The sequence below is a fragment of the Sesamum indicum genome, linkage group LG1 (assembly GCF_000512975.1).
Source record: "Sesamum indicum cultivar Zhongzhi No. 13 linkage group LG1, S_indicum_v1.0, whole genome shotgun sequence".
Classification (NCBI taxonomy): domain Eukaryota; kingdom Viridiplantae; phylum Streptophyta; class Magnoliopsida; order Lamiales; family Pedaliaceae; genus Sesamum; species Sesamum indicum.
Window position 1 is genome coordinate 10,282,086 of NC_026145.1, and position 16,639 is coordinate 10,298,724.

General features: G+C 34.2%; 3 protein-coding genes across 3 annotated transcripts; all 3 read left to right on the forward strand.

Moving 5' to 3' along the window:
* On the forward strand, positions 4,176-5,985 carry LOC105161313 (probable galacturonosyltransferase-like 3). Its single transcript, XM_011078961.2, has one exon. The coding sequence runs from the start codon at positions 4,247-4,249 to the stop codon at positions 5,411-5,413; it is 1,167 nt and encodes a 388-aa protein (XP_011077263.1). The 5' UTR covers positions 4,176-4,246; the 3' UTR covers positions 5,414-5,985.
* Positions 8,673-12,052, forward strand: LOC105161320 (serine/threonine-protein kinase STN7, chloroplastic). Its single transcript, XM_011078969.2, has 10 exons — positions 8,673-9,216; positions 9,329-9,415; positions 9,568-9,687; positions 9,778-9,876; positions 10,450-10,618; positions 10,701-10,794; positions 10,871-10,964; positions 11,050-11,106; positions 11,227-11,640; positions 11,727-12,052. The coding sequence occupies exons 1-10, from the start codon at positions 8,785-8,787 to the stop codon at positions 11,886-11,888; spliced, it is 1,728 nt and encodes a 575-aa protein (XP_011077271.1). The 5' UTR covers positions 8,673-8,784; the 3' UTR covers positions 11,889-12,052.
* On the forward strand, positions 15,806-16,422 carry LOC105161330. The gene has a single exon (XM_011078980.2). The coding sequence runs from the start codon at positions 16,065-16,067 to the stop codon at positions 16,203-16,205; it is 141 nt and encodes a 46-aa protein (XP_011077282.1). The 5' UTR covers positions 15,806-16,064; the 3' UTR covers positions 16,206-16,422.

Consider the following 16,639-nt stretch of genomic DNA (forward strand, 5'->3'; position numbering starts at 1 on the left):
TCCAACAACTTCTGCACTCTCAAGTGGAGATTCTTCTTTTAAACAAATCAAAAGTAGAAAATTAAAAGATGAGGAACAAAAGTATCCAAGAGCATCATTTTAATTTCACATCGATTGCTCCCAAAAACAATAAAATAATCATATAATTTCATGGAAAAGCAGTGTACATGTCCACCTCTCCTTTTTTTTTTTTTCTTTTTGAACAAAAGAAAAACACTAATTTTCGGAAATTCAGAGAAAGAGGCAATTAAGGTGAGGAATTGATGTGAAGTTGGAGGGTGCACGTGAACTTTTTTTGAATATGGCATAAACATGATTTGAAAATCAAGACAGGTCACGTCTTACTTCTTACCAGTGGTTGGTACAGGAATTCAATACAAAAGCCGGATGGTTTCTCTTTTAGGAATTTGGACCTCTTTCATTTAACTCACTTGTCCTAATAAATGATTTCCTGCAACTGAAGGCCCAACTATATATGTATACAATTGAATCAAACACCAATAATTTGCATAATTAAGATTTTATATAAACTATAATCCCTAATCAGTTTTCATAAAATAGTCTCTGCGGACAACTATTATTCTTTTTTTAAGTAACTATTATAAAGAAATTATTATAGTAAATAGCGTCCTAATCATCTTCACCTCAATCACATCAATCATCGTCAATAATATTATTACTAATGTTGTCGTTGTGATTGTTATTATTATTGTCATTATCGTTTTATCCATGAAAATAGACCTTTTTAAGTTTCTAATTTCCACACTTCAAGAACCACATAGATTGTAAGAACCGAATTATTGACACTAAAACCCCAAATGTAGTGTAATAATCTCAAATTAATTAACATATGAAATACATAGTTTAAATTAATGTGTGATGGATGAACAATCAAATATTAATTAGGAAGGTTGCAATTAACTACAAAAAAATTGATGACGTTCTGAAAGTAGACAAGTAGTCTAGTCTAGTGTAGTCTGTCGCATAGAACTAACCCGCTGACTGACGCAATTAAAATCATCAGCACAAGAGACATCAACTAATCATACAAAATCATCATGTCCCTGCACGAATCTTCTCTCTCTTCTCCCTATATGTATTATGTACAAGTAGTTGTTCTTCTTACGTTATTATACCCTGGATAGGACACACGCACAAACATGTGTGCTTGTGTGTATGTGCGCCACGTTTATAGAATTAACAGTGGGCATTGCAGGATAAGGGCAACATTGGACTTGACTCGCCATATTTCACAGAAAAAGGACATTCCTGGAGGAATCTTTCTCAAGAATCACATGTTTTAGTATCGCTGTGCATGTCCATAATTCCTGTTGATTTGGTATTTGTGCCACTCACTTGCGTCTACCCCATAACCATATATGTAAAACAAGCCCAAGAAGATCATATGTTGTTTATAATATAAGATTTACAGATTACTCACTAATCCACAATTTGAATTTTCTGATGTAGACTTTATTCCATCTTCTAATCCATTCAATTTATTCACACTATATGTATAATTTTATTTTTAAATAAAATACATAATATTATCTTTATAAAGGTGGCGTGTGTATGTTAAATAGTTAATTCTTCTCAAGGTAAAAGATTAAAGATGTATCATCAAAATTAGAGGAGGGTGCATTGTATTTCATTCAGGGCTATGATAATTAGCAAAGTGATTTGAATTAATTATTAATCTAACCGCAGTGTAATTACTAATGTGCAATAAATTGTATTATGGTTTTATCAACATTGTGAAGCCATTTAGATCCTAGAATTATTGATTTAATGTAATAATGAACTCGAACAGTCCAAGTGTGTCTACCGCGCACTAGAGATTAATGGCCAATTTCGTTTCTCTCGGATCAATTTCTAATTAAACTAAGGACGATACCTTTGATCTTGAAGCAATGTGTATAAACTTATAGTTTGATATGAATATTACATAGGGCCGCACGAATTGATCAAATCCAACTGAAAATGTTAATGGATCTAAAGCAAAAAAATCGCTAAAATTCGCTAGATTCAATTCAATTTGTTTTTAATGAATGACACTCTTAACTTAAATATTGCTCAGATCAATTATCGTAAAATTATACATGTTAATACCAATATGTTAGTTAATGCATGTATAGTTTATAAATTCAACATCTTATAAATCCACTTAATTAAATATATGTTGGGATATAAAATTATACATTAATTTTGTATCTCAAATTCATTTAAGATTAAAATCTTTAAATGTAGTCAACGCATAGATAATATCACCTCCCAACACACTACACATGCGTCTAGACCAATCAACTACAAATTGCTAAATGGGAAGATAAGGAAAAAGAAAAGAAAATCACAAAGGATAAAGAACATTTATTAGTTCAATTAGGGTGTTAATTATTGATTACATTCGGCGTATAGGGCCGGGACTTTACCAATAAAGATTAATCAATTATTTCGTGCTTGTTTTGGATAATTTTTTTTTTAAAATATCTTATAAGATATTTTATGAGCGTATAAGATGTTAGATTTTATTTTAAAAATAAACTTCTTAAGTGTTTGAATAAAATAATATGTTAAACCTAATAAAATAAATAGTACATTAGTTTAATTCAAAATAAAAATTTAATAGATAATTTTTTTACAATAAAAAAATAGCGAATTATTACCTAAATTTTTTAATAAAAATAATATATATGTATATTCATGCTAATCGAATATTAACTTGGATATATAATTTATATTTTCTTTATCAATGCAATGATTATTAATATATATAATTTATAATGTTTTAAATTTATAATTTGCAGTAAATATAATATCAATATCAATTTTAATTTTATTTAATTACAATAATTTATTATTAAATAATTGAGTATTTTCTCTTTTTTAAATATTAGAAAAATTAAATAATAAAAAATATTTTTTAAATCATTGAAAGAAAAAGAGTGTGTGTGAGAGAGAGAGAGAGTGAGGAGGGTGTGAGACATTAATTTTATATAGCTTATAAGGTCTGATTAAAAAATGTAAGAAAATTAATTTTTTTTAAAGAGATTATAAGATTCAAAACATCCAATTTTAAAATTTATAAACTCTTTTAAAAAAATTAATTAAATAATTTATTGAAGTTTATAAGCTCTATAACAACTCATAAAATATTTTTAAAAACTTATAAATTTAGTCAAACACTTTCTGAGTGTTAGTCAAGTCACTTGATCAGTTGGACAATTAAGAAGAGATTAGGGCTGAGCTGAAATCCGGACCGTTGGTTGCATTAACTGGACCCAACTTTTGACCGGTAGTTATGTGGTACGGCTGCTAGCGTACGGCTGCACAGAGCTGTCCCTGCAACCAGCACCACTAGATTTTGGCCTCCTCATTAAAAGAATCAGCAGACTAAAAGTCGCTGGCTTTCCAGCCTGGATTTCATAATACTCACACCAATTTTTGGTCCCACCCTCACTAATACAAGCTCTGCACCTTATGCTACGCAACTCGAATTGTCAAATATACCCCTCATAAATTGTCCAATATATATAATAAATGTTATTAATAAACTACTGTATGAATATGATATATAGTCATAAAAGAGAACAAACTTATTTTATACTAAAATAAGAATATTATTTTAGGGATTTAAAGTTATATATATTGCAATCTTTTGGTGAGATGGTCAACCCCGCTCCAATAAAAGAAAAAAGAGTATCGACAAAAATAAATAAATAATAATTTTTGATATTTTCATTGATTAAATATGTATACTGATCAAAATAAATTATTTTATTACAGTAATGAATGTTATAATTTTATATTTCATAATAATTTTGTGAAAATTGAAAATTAATAATAATAAATTGGGTATAAAATTGTCACTAAAAGTATCTAGTGAGACACCCATATATGACAATTTAATTATTATCACTATATTTGTATTGTCACTGTAAGTAGATCATAATTATCTATAATGACAACTATATACAATTTTATAAATTTGAAAAGAAAAAAAATAGAATCAATATGGGTACGTAAATATGGAAATAATGGATCGTGTTCGAATATTAACAGTGTAAATTAAGAAAAATATTTAAAATTTAGTAAGAATGATGGTACTGAATTTGTGGTACTGATAGTATTAATGTTGTAGGTAATGTATTTTCTATATTGTAGTAGATATTTACTGCGCGCAATGGTCAAACTAACCAGAATTATTTACATTTACCTTTTCCAAAAGAAAAGTTTCGTGGGGGTATAAATGTCATTAAACGTTCCATCTTGCCTCTCCTCACTCACTCTTCCTCTCCTCTCCTTATCTCATTCAATCTCTCTCCCATCACATGATGAGGCGGAGGCCCAACCACAAGCTATACTAATAATCCCGCCAACCACTACCACCATGCCGCCCAATCTCCGACTCCTAACCACCGCCATCGCCACCGTTCTCTTCCTGCTCCTCCCCCTTCAGTCCGCCGCCAACCACCCTCAAATATTCCATGAGGCGCCTGCATTCCGCAACGGCAATTCCTGTCCACCGCCTCATGACAACTCCACCAATGTCCACATCGCCATGACACTCGACTACTCCTCCCCCTACCTCCGCGGCTCCATCGCTGCTGTCCTCTCCGTTCTCCAACACTCCACTTGTCCGGAAAACACCGTCTTCCACTTCCTCGCTGACCCCCACCACCACCCCCACCTACGTAAAACCATCATCTCCACCTTCCCCTATCTTCGTTTCCACCTCTACACCTTCAATCCCGCCACCGTCAACCACCTCATCTCCTCCTCCATTCGCCGCGCCCTCGACCAGCCACTCAACTACGCCCGCATCTACCTCGCCGACCTCCTCCCCACCACCGTCACCCGCATTATATACCTCGACTCCGATCTCATTGTCGTCGACGACATTGCAAAACTCTGGAAAATCAACCTCAATTCTCACGTCCTCGGGGCGCCGGAATACTGCCACGCCAACTTCAGCCATTACTTCACCTCCAAATTCTGGTCAAACCCATTCTTCTCCGCCACTTTTAGAAACCGGAAACCCTGTTATTTCAACACCGGAGTAATGGTGATTGATCTAACCAAGTGGCGGAGCCAGGGGTTCACGCAGAAACTCGAGCACTGGATGAAAATTCAGAAAAGATACAGAATTTACGAACTGGGTTCTTTGCCGCCGTTTTTGCTGGTCTTCGCCGGGAATGTTGAAGGGGTGGAGCACCGGTGGAACCAACACGGCCTCGGAGGAGATAATCTTGAAGGGCTGTGTAGAGATCTGCACCCAGGTCCAGTGAGCTTGTTGCACTGGAGTGGGAAAGGGAAGCCATGGTTAAGACTTGATGCTAAGAAGGCTTGTACATTGGATAACCTATGGGCGCCCTACGATTTGTTCAGGCACGAGTCTCTATTTTCCGACAGTTGACGTCGAGCGCAGAGGATCACTGCCCACCGGTGATGAATAATTGGGGTGTGAGTTGGAGACAGTGGGGAGTGAGGTGAAAGGACGGTTGAGGACAAAAGTAGGAGGAATATGGTGACGTGTGAGTGAGGGCAACTTGGGAATGAGTGAATTTTGAGTTAGACGTGGGTAATAAAATTATAAAAATACTTTTTAATCTTTCTTGGAAGATGGGCAGAGAGGAATTTTAACAGTGCGGCGGCGGAAGGCGGCTCAGCCGTGGGAGTGGCGGTGGGTAATCAGTTGTGGAATAAAATCTAGTGGTTGGATATGTTAAGATTCGGGATGTTGCTGTCAAGGGGTTGTCGTGGCATTGATGGAGTGGTGGTACATAAATATACTAGAGCGTGTTGGAGGAAACGTGTTTGTACGTTTGTGACTCTTTTGACCCTACTTTTCTTTGTGGTTCATTCTTTTAGTGATCAAAACTCATAATAATTGGTTTTGTTGATGTTTGTAATTTTGTCCATATTCTTTCTCCACCATAAAGTTTTATAATCTCACGTGAATTTTGTAAGTATCCTCCTAGTTTTTCTTGTGTTATTCTTTATCTTTTGCTCATGAAGGTGTCGGTTGAGGTTATTCTTGGAATAATTGTGCAAGTTTAGTTGGAAATAGTGGTCCATTTTCTTTTCGTTTTATATAATTAATCTTCCCATCAATATTGAGTTCTAGTTTATATGTTGATATATATATATATATATATATATGATATGTTAGGCTGTAGGCTTTTATTAAGTTGAGCACACTTCATCTATTTCAATATTGCACGCTTTTAGTTCGGCTCCAATTTGATAAAATATGAAATTATGGCTGAATTATATTTTCATACTTCAAAGTCGAGCCTTATTCAATGCATGCATTATGAATTATTTTGAACAAAAATAATTTCACTAAGAAATAGATGATAGATCGAATCCATCCTTACCGGACCTTGTAAAAAGAATGTGGCTAGTTGTATTATGTGGCCTCAAACAAGAAAATTCTCACTAGGGTTGTTTGTTTAATTTCCAGTGAGATGTTAATAACCCATTTGATTTTGTTTCCAATTTTATTTATAATTTCCAACATTTCTAATGGGATAAAAATAATTTATTTATTTTTGTATGAGAAATAAAAATATGTTTGAATTTAGATTAGAATTTGGAAATAGTGTATATGTGTGTATTGCGTAGGTATGATTTTTAAAATTTGTATTTGTCAAATAAAAAATTTCCCCCAAAGTCCACATGACAAGACATGGTTTTATTTGTTCTAGCCCTACGCTCATTCCTTTCTTCCTTCTTGGGGAAATGAAAATATGTGATTGTGTTTAGCAAGTCATGCCTGAAAACACAAGACTCTTTTCTTTGGTAACATATTTTTCTGGTCGACATAAAAGAACTGACAATTAAATTTATTTATTAAAATATACACGTCATTAAATCTATTCAGTCATAATTATAGAACTAAACATGTCAAAAAATTTAAAATTATAAAATTAAATGTGTTTATTAAAAAGCTAAATGATAAAAAATACAACAATCCTAAGTTATAGAACGAACAGTGAAATTTTGCCTATTTGAAAATTGGAAACAATAAGTTTCCAAACTTATTAGAATTAATTTGAAAAAATACAAGCCACCTCCTATGGCATGGGATATGTGCAAAAGATTTCTTTATAAAATATATATATAAATGACTTTATTTTTTTTAAAATGAAGGAATTTGTCCCATTGGCTTTGGTGGAGTACCACACGCTCCGTGGGTTTAATTAATTTTAAGAATAAAATATTATTTTATATTTAAATACATATAATATTTATAACAATATATTAAAAAATAAAAAATGAACATCCCGCCCCTCCGGATTATGCGTCCACATTGGAGATCTCATAAACCTATTCAGTTCATCAATGGGATTATGGTTGATTGTCATATGGAATGGAGAAAAGGCGCATAGGAAGATCCAAGTTAATTATGTTATTTTAGTTAGAAGATGTGGTCAGAACCCCTTTCGACTAAGAGTTTTGTGTCAATTTCCTTATCTATGTCAAATACTGAATCGCAAGTGAGGAATGTAGGAGAATTGTTCTTTCCCTTTTCAATGCCTATCTTCCCATTTGGCCATTAAGTTCAAGACAAGCCTCAAAACCAAGATATGGTGTTTGCCTTATTACATTAATAAATACATTGTTGGAAAATTCTTATCCCATTAATTATATGAAAATTATAATAATTACATGTCAATTTTACTTGTCTATGTAATTGTTTATTCTCCTTAATAATGTTATAAGTATGATATATTTTTTTTAGGAATAGTTACACCGCTCTTTCCTCATATTTGGTGTAATTTTATATACTATATGACATTTGAGAAATTACATCTAATATTTCTGACTTTTGTTTTTGTCTAACAAACACATTCCCCATTAGTCAAATTTCATCGAATTTGTTGATATTAAAAAAAAAATTGAATGAAAATTTATATTTGTCCTTTCATAACATATTGCCTTATTACAGGTCAAATAATTTTTTTTTAACCAAATTGTCCTTATACATCTTCACATTAATGCATATTTTCACCCTTGTAAGGTTAGTTTGGTTATAAAAGATTCTTTTTGACCTGAAATAAATCTCTAATAAATTAATCGACGGTCAATATGGATTTTCATTCATGTTTTTTTTTTGTTGCTAATATTAATAAATTTAATGAATTTTGGCTACTGAAGAGATCTAATTGTTAGAATAGGTACTAAATGTAATTTTTTAAATCACAAACAATTTACCCGTAATCGCACTAAATTTTAAAAAGAAGTGGTGTAGTTATCTCTTTTTTTTTTATATAATTAATTCAAGTTTGACCAAATCTTATTTGTAATTGGCTCCAAAGGATTTAACTTCAGGGGCTTGTTAGTGGGCTAGGCTGGGACTCGCACTTCGCATATTTGTTACTTATTAATTGGATCGATCTCAATAGTGTGGATGTAACATTTGGCCCATACTGAAGCCCATATAAACAAGATAGCTACAAATTGGATTGCTGAATAGTTGTATTGGCCCAAGGCCCAGAACTAAGTGACAAATTTCTGGTCGCAACAGAAGTGGCCCAATTAGTGATCCTACTTGTCACTTGTGGCCTATATTTTCTTCCCATCCCATCAGGGCTCTTCCCACCACAAAAAATACCTGAAAATAACTGTCATATTAAAAAAGTAAACTAAGAAAATATCAAAAGAAAGCTAAAAATCAAAGGGAAAAGAAATCAGCTAAAACTTCAGAATCAAAGCTCAGATGATTCCCTCTTTGTTGCTCAAATATTTCCTAAGTTAAATTGATTACTTGTTTAACTCCCAATGGCTGCGGTTGCTACTGGTACTGGGATTGGATTAGGAGGAGTGAGACTTCACTCCTTCAACTCCAGACCACTCTCCTTATTTCTTGGCAAGAAGCTCAATCTTGGAATTTTGTCTGCCGACAAGAAATTATCCACTTCAAGGACTAGGAATTTTGTAGTTTTGGCTTCTGGGGTCGAAATTTTCAATCTTGTTCATGATGTTTTTCTGGGTGTTGGTGTTGGGCTCCCTTGTACAGTTATGGAGTGTGGTGATATAATATACAGAAGCACTCTACCAAGGTCAAATGAGATCACGGTTACTGTCCCTGGTGTGATTTTAGCTTTGGGAACTCTTTCTTACCTCTGGGCTACCCCTGGTGTGGCGCCTGGATTCTTTGATATGTTTGTTCTTGCCTTTGTTGAGAGAGTCTTTAGGCCTACTTATAAGAAGGTGTCAATATTTCTTTTTATTTTATGTTTTTGGGTTGCTTTGTGCTGTTAGGTTGTTTGATGAGTGACTAATGTGATTTATGATGAGGTTTTGGTTTGTGGATTGATGGCAGGATGACATTGTGTTGGGGAAGAAGTTGGGTGAGGGATCTTTTGGTGTGGTTTATAGGGCTTCATTGGCCAAAAAATCCTCCTCAAAGGTGTGGGAATGTTTTTAAGTTGAGGCTATTGCCATTGTTATGTTATCTTTGCATGAAAAATGTATGATTATTGTGCATTGAGTAAATGTATTGCGAATAATGGCTAATGCCTTAGAATTTGGTCTTGCTGTGTCCTTATGTTTTGCCAAAAGGATGGTGAGATAGTCTTGAAAAAAGCAACTGAATATGGAGCGGTAGAGATATGGATGAATGAGCGTGTTCGAAGGGCTTGTGCAAATAGTTGTGCTGATTTTATGTACGGCTTCCTTGAGGTGTTGTTCTTGTATTCTAATGCTGCTAGTTTTACACTATGGATAGTTTCATCTTAAAGATTGAACTTACTGATTTTGACGCTTTCTCAGAATTCTACAAAGAAAGGGGTGGAATATTGGCTGATATGGAAGTTTGAAGGGGAAGCCACACTTGCTGATTTGTTGCAGAGTAAAGAATTTCCTTACAATGTTGGTACTTTCTTGAATCAGAATACTGAAAATGTTAAGAAAAAGTTCATGCGTTTGCGTCATAAGTCCTTGCAAGTTCTTTCAGCTGGATTGAACCTATGGAATTAATTGCATTCTCACTCTTGCATAGAGTCCAAGTATCTCTACAACATTCCCCTCTGACATGAACATTGTTTTGAGGCTTTCAAAATTTCACTTAATTGTACTAAAAACAGTTTCTTTCAGTCGTATTATGCATATTTAAGTCAAAATCATTTCCTGATGAATTTAATTTTGTAATCTTATATCTACTTGATGCTGACTATATTTTATGAGTTAATAGTTCTTAAGTTACGTATTTTATAATAAAATGCCTTTTGTGTATTTAGTTTCTCTTCCACATATATGCTTACATCCATTATTGCAATGTTCAATGGTTTTTTTGCAAGCTTCAGTTTACTAAAACAAATGTCCGGAACTGATTCCAGAATGACTTTAATCTTTCATCTGAGCTTCACACTATCGGTGCATTGCATTGTTTAACTTAAAATCTAGCTTTTTAAAGTACAACTTTCTGATCATTATGACTGTCAGGTGGAAGCAATTATTCTTGGAGAGGTTCAGGACTTGCCCAAAGGGCTGGAGAGAGAAAATAGAATCATACAGACTATCATGAGACAGCTCTTATTTGCATTGGATGGTCTGCACTCTACAGGAATTGTCCACAGAGATGTTAAGCCCCAAAACATTATTTTCTCTGAAGGTGCAAGAACCATCTTCAACCGATTTTGGTTAATATTTTCATTTGAAGTATACTTGACATTTTCCTGGTAAAATGTAATCAGATTCTCGAACGTTCAAAATAATTGATCTTGGAGCAGCTGCAGATCTGAGAGTTGGAATCAATTACATTCCCAAAGAGTTTCTACTGGATCCTAGGTACTTTCCATAGTATCAGTTCTGATACCCAACTAACTGAAACCAAGATAGTCTATTCAGTTCTCAATCGTTGCAGATATGCTGCACCTGAACAGTACATTATGAGCACTCAAACTCCCTCTGCTCCATCTGCTCCTGTTGCAACTGCACTTTCCCCTGTTCTGTGGCAGGTCTTGGTTCGATTTTTTCCTGATGGTTTAACTAACTCAACACATGGAATTGATATCTTTCTCCCATTTTGATTTCTTCTCTCAGTTGAATCTACCAGACAGATTCGACATCTACAGTGCTGGTCTCATATTCCTGCAAATGGTAAGCATCACTAATTTGACAACTACTATTGTTATTAGGACAACTGTCTTAGCCAAAAATTTTGGAGTTAGAATTTTTCATCTCTAATGGCATAATAACCTGAGGCACTTGTTTGTGTAGGCGTTCCCCGCATTGCGTACAGACAGTGGTCTTATACAATTCAACCGTCAACTGAAGAGATGTGACTATGATTTAAATGCATGGAGAAAAACTGTGGAGCCTCGCGCAAGCCCTGAAATTCGACGTGGATTTGAACTGTTAGATTTGGACGGTGGAATTGGGTGGGAACTTTTGACGTCCATGGTTCGATATAAAGCACGTCAAAGAATAAGTGCAAAAGGAGCTCTGGCTCATCCCTACTTTGACAGAGAGGGGCTATTGGCTTTATCCTTCATGCAGAACCTTCGGCTGCAAATTTTCCGAGCAACACAACAAGACTACAGTGAAGCTGCTAAATGGATTATTCAGCTTATGGCTAAGTCAGGAACACAGAAGGAAGGTGGATTTACTGAGGCTCAGCTGCAGGAACTAAGGGTCTGTCCTTATCATATTTTTCCTACATCCTATTCACTGTAAACTTTTTACTTACAGCTGCCTATTTTTCTTCGTATGATGTTTAGGAAATCGAGCCAAAGAAAAAGTCAAGCCCCCAACGGAATGCTCTAGCATCAGCCCTCCGATTTCAGAGGAAAATCATCAGGACTATAAACGAGAGTGTTGATGAACTAAACCGACGTAGGAAGAGCTTGTGGTGGAGCAGATGGATCCCTAGAGAGGAATGAGTACTGTAAATATGTAGTTGTTATTACACTTGCATGTAAATTTTATGAAGCCAACATATGTAATACAACTCCAGTGGACTCACCTGCTATTCAAAGAGAAAACAAATGTGTACAAACATCTATAAGCATGTACCAAGTTATTGTAAACATTATTAATTTTCCAATGCTTACAGAAATTAATGTTTGTTATAATCTATCTCTTGTCAGAATTTGGACCATGTAAGTGGGCTGGCCCAATTCTCTTCAGCAACAATATTACCATTTGCCTCATCTGTGACGGGCTTAAATCTAGTTTGAATAAAAAAAAATTCTTAATTAAGATGATAGCAGATGAATATCCCTCTGTAAGATCACGAGAAAAATGAGTCATTTGATACGCTCAGAAGCTACGATATTACTAATTTAGACAAAACCAGCAGTGTTCCTGCTGTAATGTACGAAACCCGAATACTATAATGCAGTGACATGCATAAATTTTGATTTTCAGCTGTGGATTAAGTAATTATTAATCGTACAGTTAACGATCTGTCGTCAACCCGATTTCACATGAGCTAATTCCCTCCTGAAGCAAAGTGTAACGAAATTCGATCCGCTCGTAAGGTTTTACAACTGTATAAGCTAATAATTTAGTACAAATCACTGACTTCTCTCCATTAAAGAATCACTTAATACGTCGTTTCTACTTAATTACGTCTGGCCCTTGGAGTGAGAAAGAGCTTCAGACGCAAAGACTTGGTCAGGTTTCATTTTTTCCTCGTCTCTGTTTAAAGCATTCTGATGTTTGCCTGTATTTTTACAAAGACACACAAACTTATGTAATTTATTTTTATTCATCCCAAGTTAATCAAACATACAATTAGAGTTTTAATATATAAAATGATGTCGAGATTGTGTGGAACAACAGCCATCTGAACCACGAGAGCTTCACGTGTGGCACCACTTTCTTGTTCAGTACAACCCACAGAATACCTTAATATATATGAAAAAGTAGGACAATAGCAGCATGGGACACTTCAAACTACCCCTTCAAACTCTACGATGATAGATGATGAGCAGATTAGTGTGTTTAATAATAAATATTAAACACCACTGCCCTTCCATCATCTCACTGACTTTCCAACATATTGGGGCGCTGCCCTTCTGTACTCCATTATTCATTCTCCAATTATTTATACATACATGTCCATGTCCATGTCCATGCATTATTGCATGCTTTAGTTCCTAAATTGAAATTTTTTCATAAAGTTACAAATGAGTCAAATATGAACTCATACAAATACTTTCACAAACATGGCCTTAGGAAATTGACCTAGAAGAGCTCATGAATCTATATATATACTATATAAACTTGTACTTGCTTGTCATTGCTTCAAGTAACAAATAAATTAAAAGCCCTTGAGCAACATCAAAAGCCCTTGAGCACAATTAGCAAGATTGGCCTTAAAATTAATTATATCATGAATGGTTAATTAGGGTTTAATTATACATATATAAATAGGAGTTGGTGTCCTTAATTAGGCAAATTAATGAGAAGAGCAGGAGACCAAGTATGGGTTGCATAAGCTTTTCCAACACAGTGTAATTATAAATTAATCAATCATTTACTTGGGTTTTGAGCTATTTGTGCTAACAAAAACTGTAACCCAATGTTAAAATTAATTTCACGCAGAGTCTTGAAATATCTGCATCTTGGGTTCTTAATAGAGTAGTAGTCGTTTTCAAGGGGAATATGGCTCGGTAATTCGCATTTCACGTGGGGGCTTTGACTCTTATTTTGATCCATTTGTTTCGGCAACAACTCGGAATTCCAACCACACTAAACTTCCATTCTAATTTAATTCTATCAAAGCTCTAGTTCAAATTGAGTCTAATCAAATTTGAATTATTTATACAATAAATATATTATATTTGATCGAGTGCGATCAAATTTAATTTGAGTATTTTTTTTAATTCATTCTTTTACACATTCTATGATAATTTTTATTTGGGTAAGTTACATTGACACTTCATGAGGTTTGACCGAAATACATAAATATCTCGTCTTTAATAACATTACAACTACACTCTCTCATGTTATAATTGTAATTACAACTACACCCCCTATTCAAAGGCAAAACTTATACAAACACGATAAGGGATGTAGCTGTAATTTTACCAAAATATGAAGTATTTGTGTACTTTGGTCTAATCTTCAAAATGACAATACAATTTACCCTATTTATTTTTGAGAAATGTCTGTAGAACCGAATGTTTTTATATTAGGGAGTTGTGAAATTAACTTCAATAAAATTTAGTTCTTACTCTTCAATAACTATGACGTGAAAAGTTAAAGTTGTTTGTCCAAAAATATATTGCTAAAGAATATCTAAAGCACCTTTTTTTTTTTCCTTAGAAAATGTAAAAGGGTTGTTTTTATTACTCCAAATTAAAATTATCGACTTAATTAATAATAATTATATCTTTAATGGGCTAGCTGATTTGGTAACTTTATGCAGAAATTTTGATATGATGAAGACATAAAGCACATTATCCTAGTCAAAATGTATAACATCTTTTCTGAGTTGACATTTGACCTATAAACTTCACTTTACATGACTACTCCAACACTATAAGAGTGATTATGCAATTCCTCACAAATGAATGTAGATGTCTAGTCAAAAGCTAGTTTAGCCAAAATAATTGTTATCACCACTCTTAACAAAAGGTGATTAAGATGTGCAATTTATATTAAGTACTTAATTCCCACTTGCCTTCTTTCTTTTTGTATAATATCTTAACAGTCCCATAAAAAAATTGAATTTATTTCACTGCAGTAAATTTGATTTTTATAACAAATTTATAGAGATACTATATCGTGAAGTTGTCAAAAACAATAAGTTAACTATTTGGTCTCGTCAAGCATTTCAAAAAAGATTCAATACGTATCACTTACTGATGTGATTTGTAACTCATTCCGAAGAAAAAGTCTTGAAACTCATAAGTCGCTTAATCTCCTCATTTATAATCAATTTAGGACGCTTGCTTGCATCACTTATATATAATTTTCGGCCTTTACCATTATGTCACAGAGTTCGTGGTATTCCTGTAAGCCATTTGTTGGATTATACTAAAAGTAGATACAAAAAATGAAATAATCTTTTCCTTTAAAGATTATGGATATGGATGATGAATAGGTCCAAACCCATTGATGATGAGCTTATCATGGACATATTGCAAGGCAGGTCATAAATTATGGAAATATGTTAGCTGATATGTGGAAGCAATGGGCGACCCACTATGTTGGTAGGTAAACCCTACACATATTAGGATAAATGTAGGATGCTGCATAGCTATTATATTAAAATATACTTGCATTAAATTCCAAGGAGACCACTGATCATCCACTACATTCTCATCTGACTCACTGTATTCTAATCAATCTAAGTAATTAGAACTACATGATCAATAACTAATTTTGTTGGAAATTTGGCAATCAATTGTAGTCTGACATTAATAACTTCACATTTCAAACTGCAGAAGACATTCTTGAAGTTCACAACGATGACACATATTGGTTCTCTCACTTGTATTCATTCCATCAAGACTGAAAATACACTTGAATTCAATTCTAATTACTTATATAATACTCATTTTGTCGTCCTAAAATATAAATATAAAATTTAAATTGAGAATTGGTTGAATGAATACTCTGATTTATTTACTAGAGAAGATAACCTCTAATATTAGTAAATTAATTTGAGATACATTTAAAATCATAGATACTACTAAAAATCTTATAAAGTTGAGACAGGATAAATTAGAATATTATTTCCTAGAAGCCAAGCTTGAAATCTTGATTATAAATTGTGGAAAAAGAAAAGGAGGTGGGGGTGTAGAATAGTTACATGATGAAAACGGGGGGGTGGAATCCTAAGTGGGGGTGGGGGACCCGAAGAGGAAATGTGTGGGGAGGTAGGAGGAGGCACTGCACGCCCTTTGATGCCCCATAGTTGGCTCTTTACTCGACCAATCCTAACTAGGAAGGACCACACCCCACAAACGCCCTATAAGAACCCCTCCGCACTTGCAAATCTTCTTCATTCACAATATCAAACATACATCTCTCAAACCAAACCAAACTCACCAAACAGTGCAGCTTCCTTAGCTTCTTTGCAATAATCACATAGAACAAGTAGTATGAAGATGAGCAGCAGCAACAGCAGCAGCAGCAAGAGAAGGATTTCCAGCCGAGGGCTTGGCGGTGTCCTCCGAGAACAGAGGGCCAGGCTCTACATCATCAGACGATGCGTCGTCATGCTTCTTTGCTATCATGACTGAAGACGGCAGGCCGTCGAGCACCAACATGATGATGAATTTGACCCTCTTTTCCTAATTTTCTGTCGATCGACTTTGTTAGAGTTGTAAATAGCAGCGGCAGGACAGGAGGAATTAATTAGCCTCAGAAACTTGACAATTTTGTACTGATTATTGCAGTCCTTCTTGTATACATATCATTAATTTGATTCAATTCAAGATCTTAGTTTCTTTCTTAAAATTTGCTTCATCAGTTGGAGCAGCTGGCCAAGAAATGAACATATATAGCATGAAAATTCTTGATCATGATTTTTCTTGTTTTGGCAAATTGGCTGCAAATTGATCTTTCCAATCATTCTTGGAAAGATTTGTTCACTTTCAAGAGGGCGGTTCCAAAGCTTGTGGGTTTCATCTGAATTAGTGTTTGGAAAAATCAAAAGGAAAATCAATTCGGTTTT

Excerpts from the sequence above, each read along its gene's own strand:
- LOC105161320 (XM_011078969.2), top strand. The coding sequence starts at position 8,785 with ATGGCTGCGGTTGCTACTGGTACTGGGATTGGATTAGGAGGAGTGAGA. Across the intron at positions 9,217-9,328 it reads TTAGGCCTACTTATAAGAAG|GATGACATTGTGTTGGGGAA; the intron begins GTGTCAATATTT and ends GATTGATGGCAG. Across the intron at positions 9,877-10,449 it reads GTAAAGAATTTCCTTACAAT|GTGGAAGCAATTATTCTTGG; the intron begins GTTGGTACTTTC and ends TATGACTGTCAG.
- LOC105161330 (XM_011078980.2), top strand. The coding sequence starts at position 16,065 with ATGAAGATGAGCAGCAGCAACAGCAGCAGCAGCAAGAGAAGGATTTCC.
- LOC105161313 (XM_011078961.2), top strand. The coding sequence starts at position 4,247 with ATGTCATTAAACGTTCCATCTTGCCTCTCCTCACTCACTCTTCCTCTC.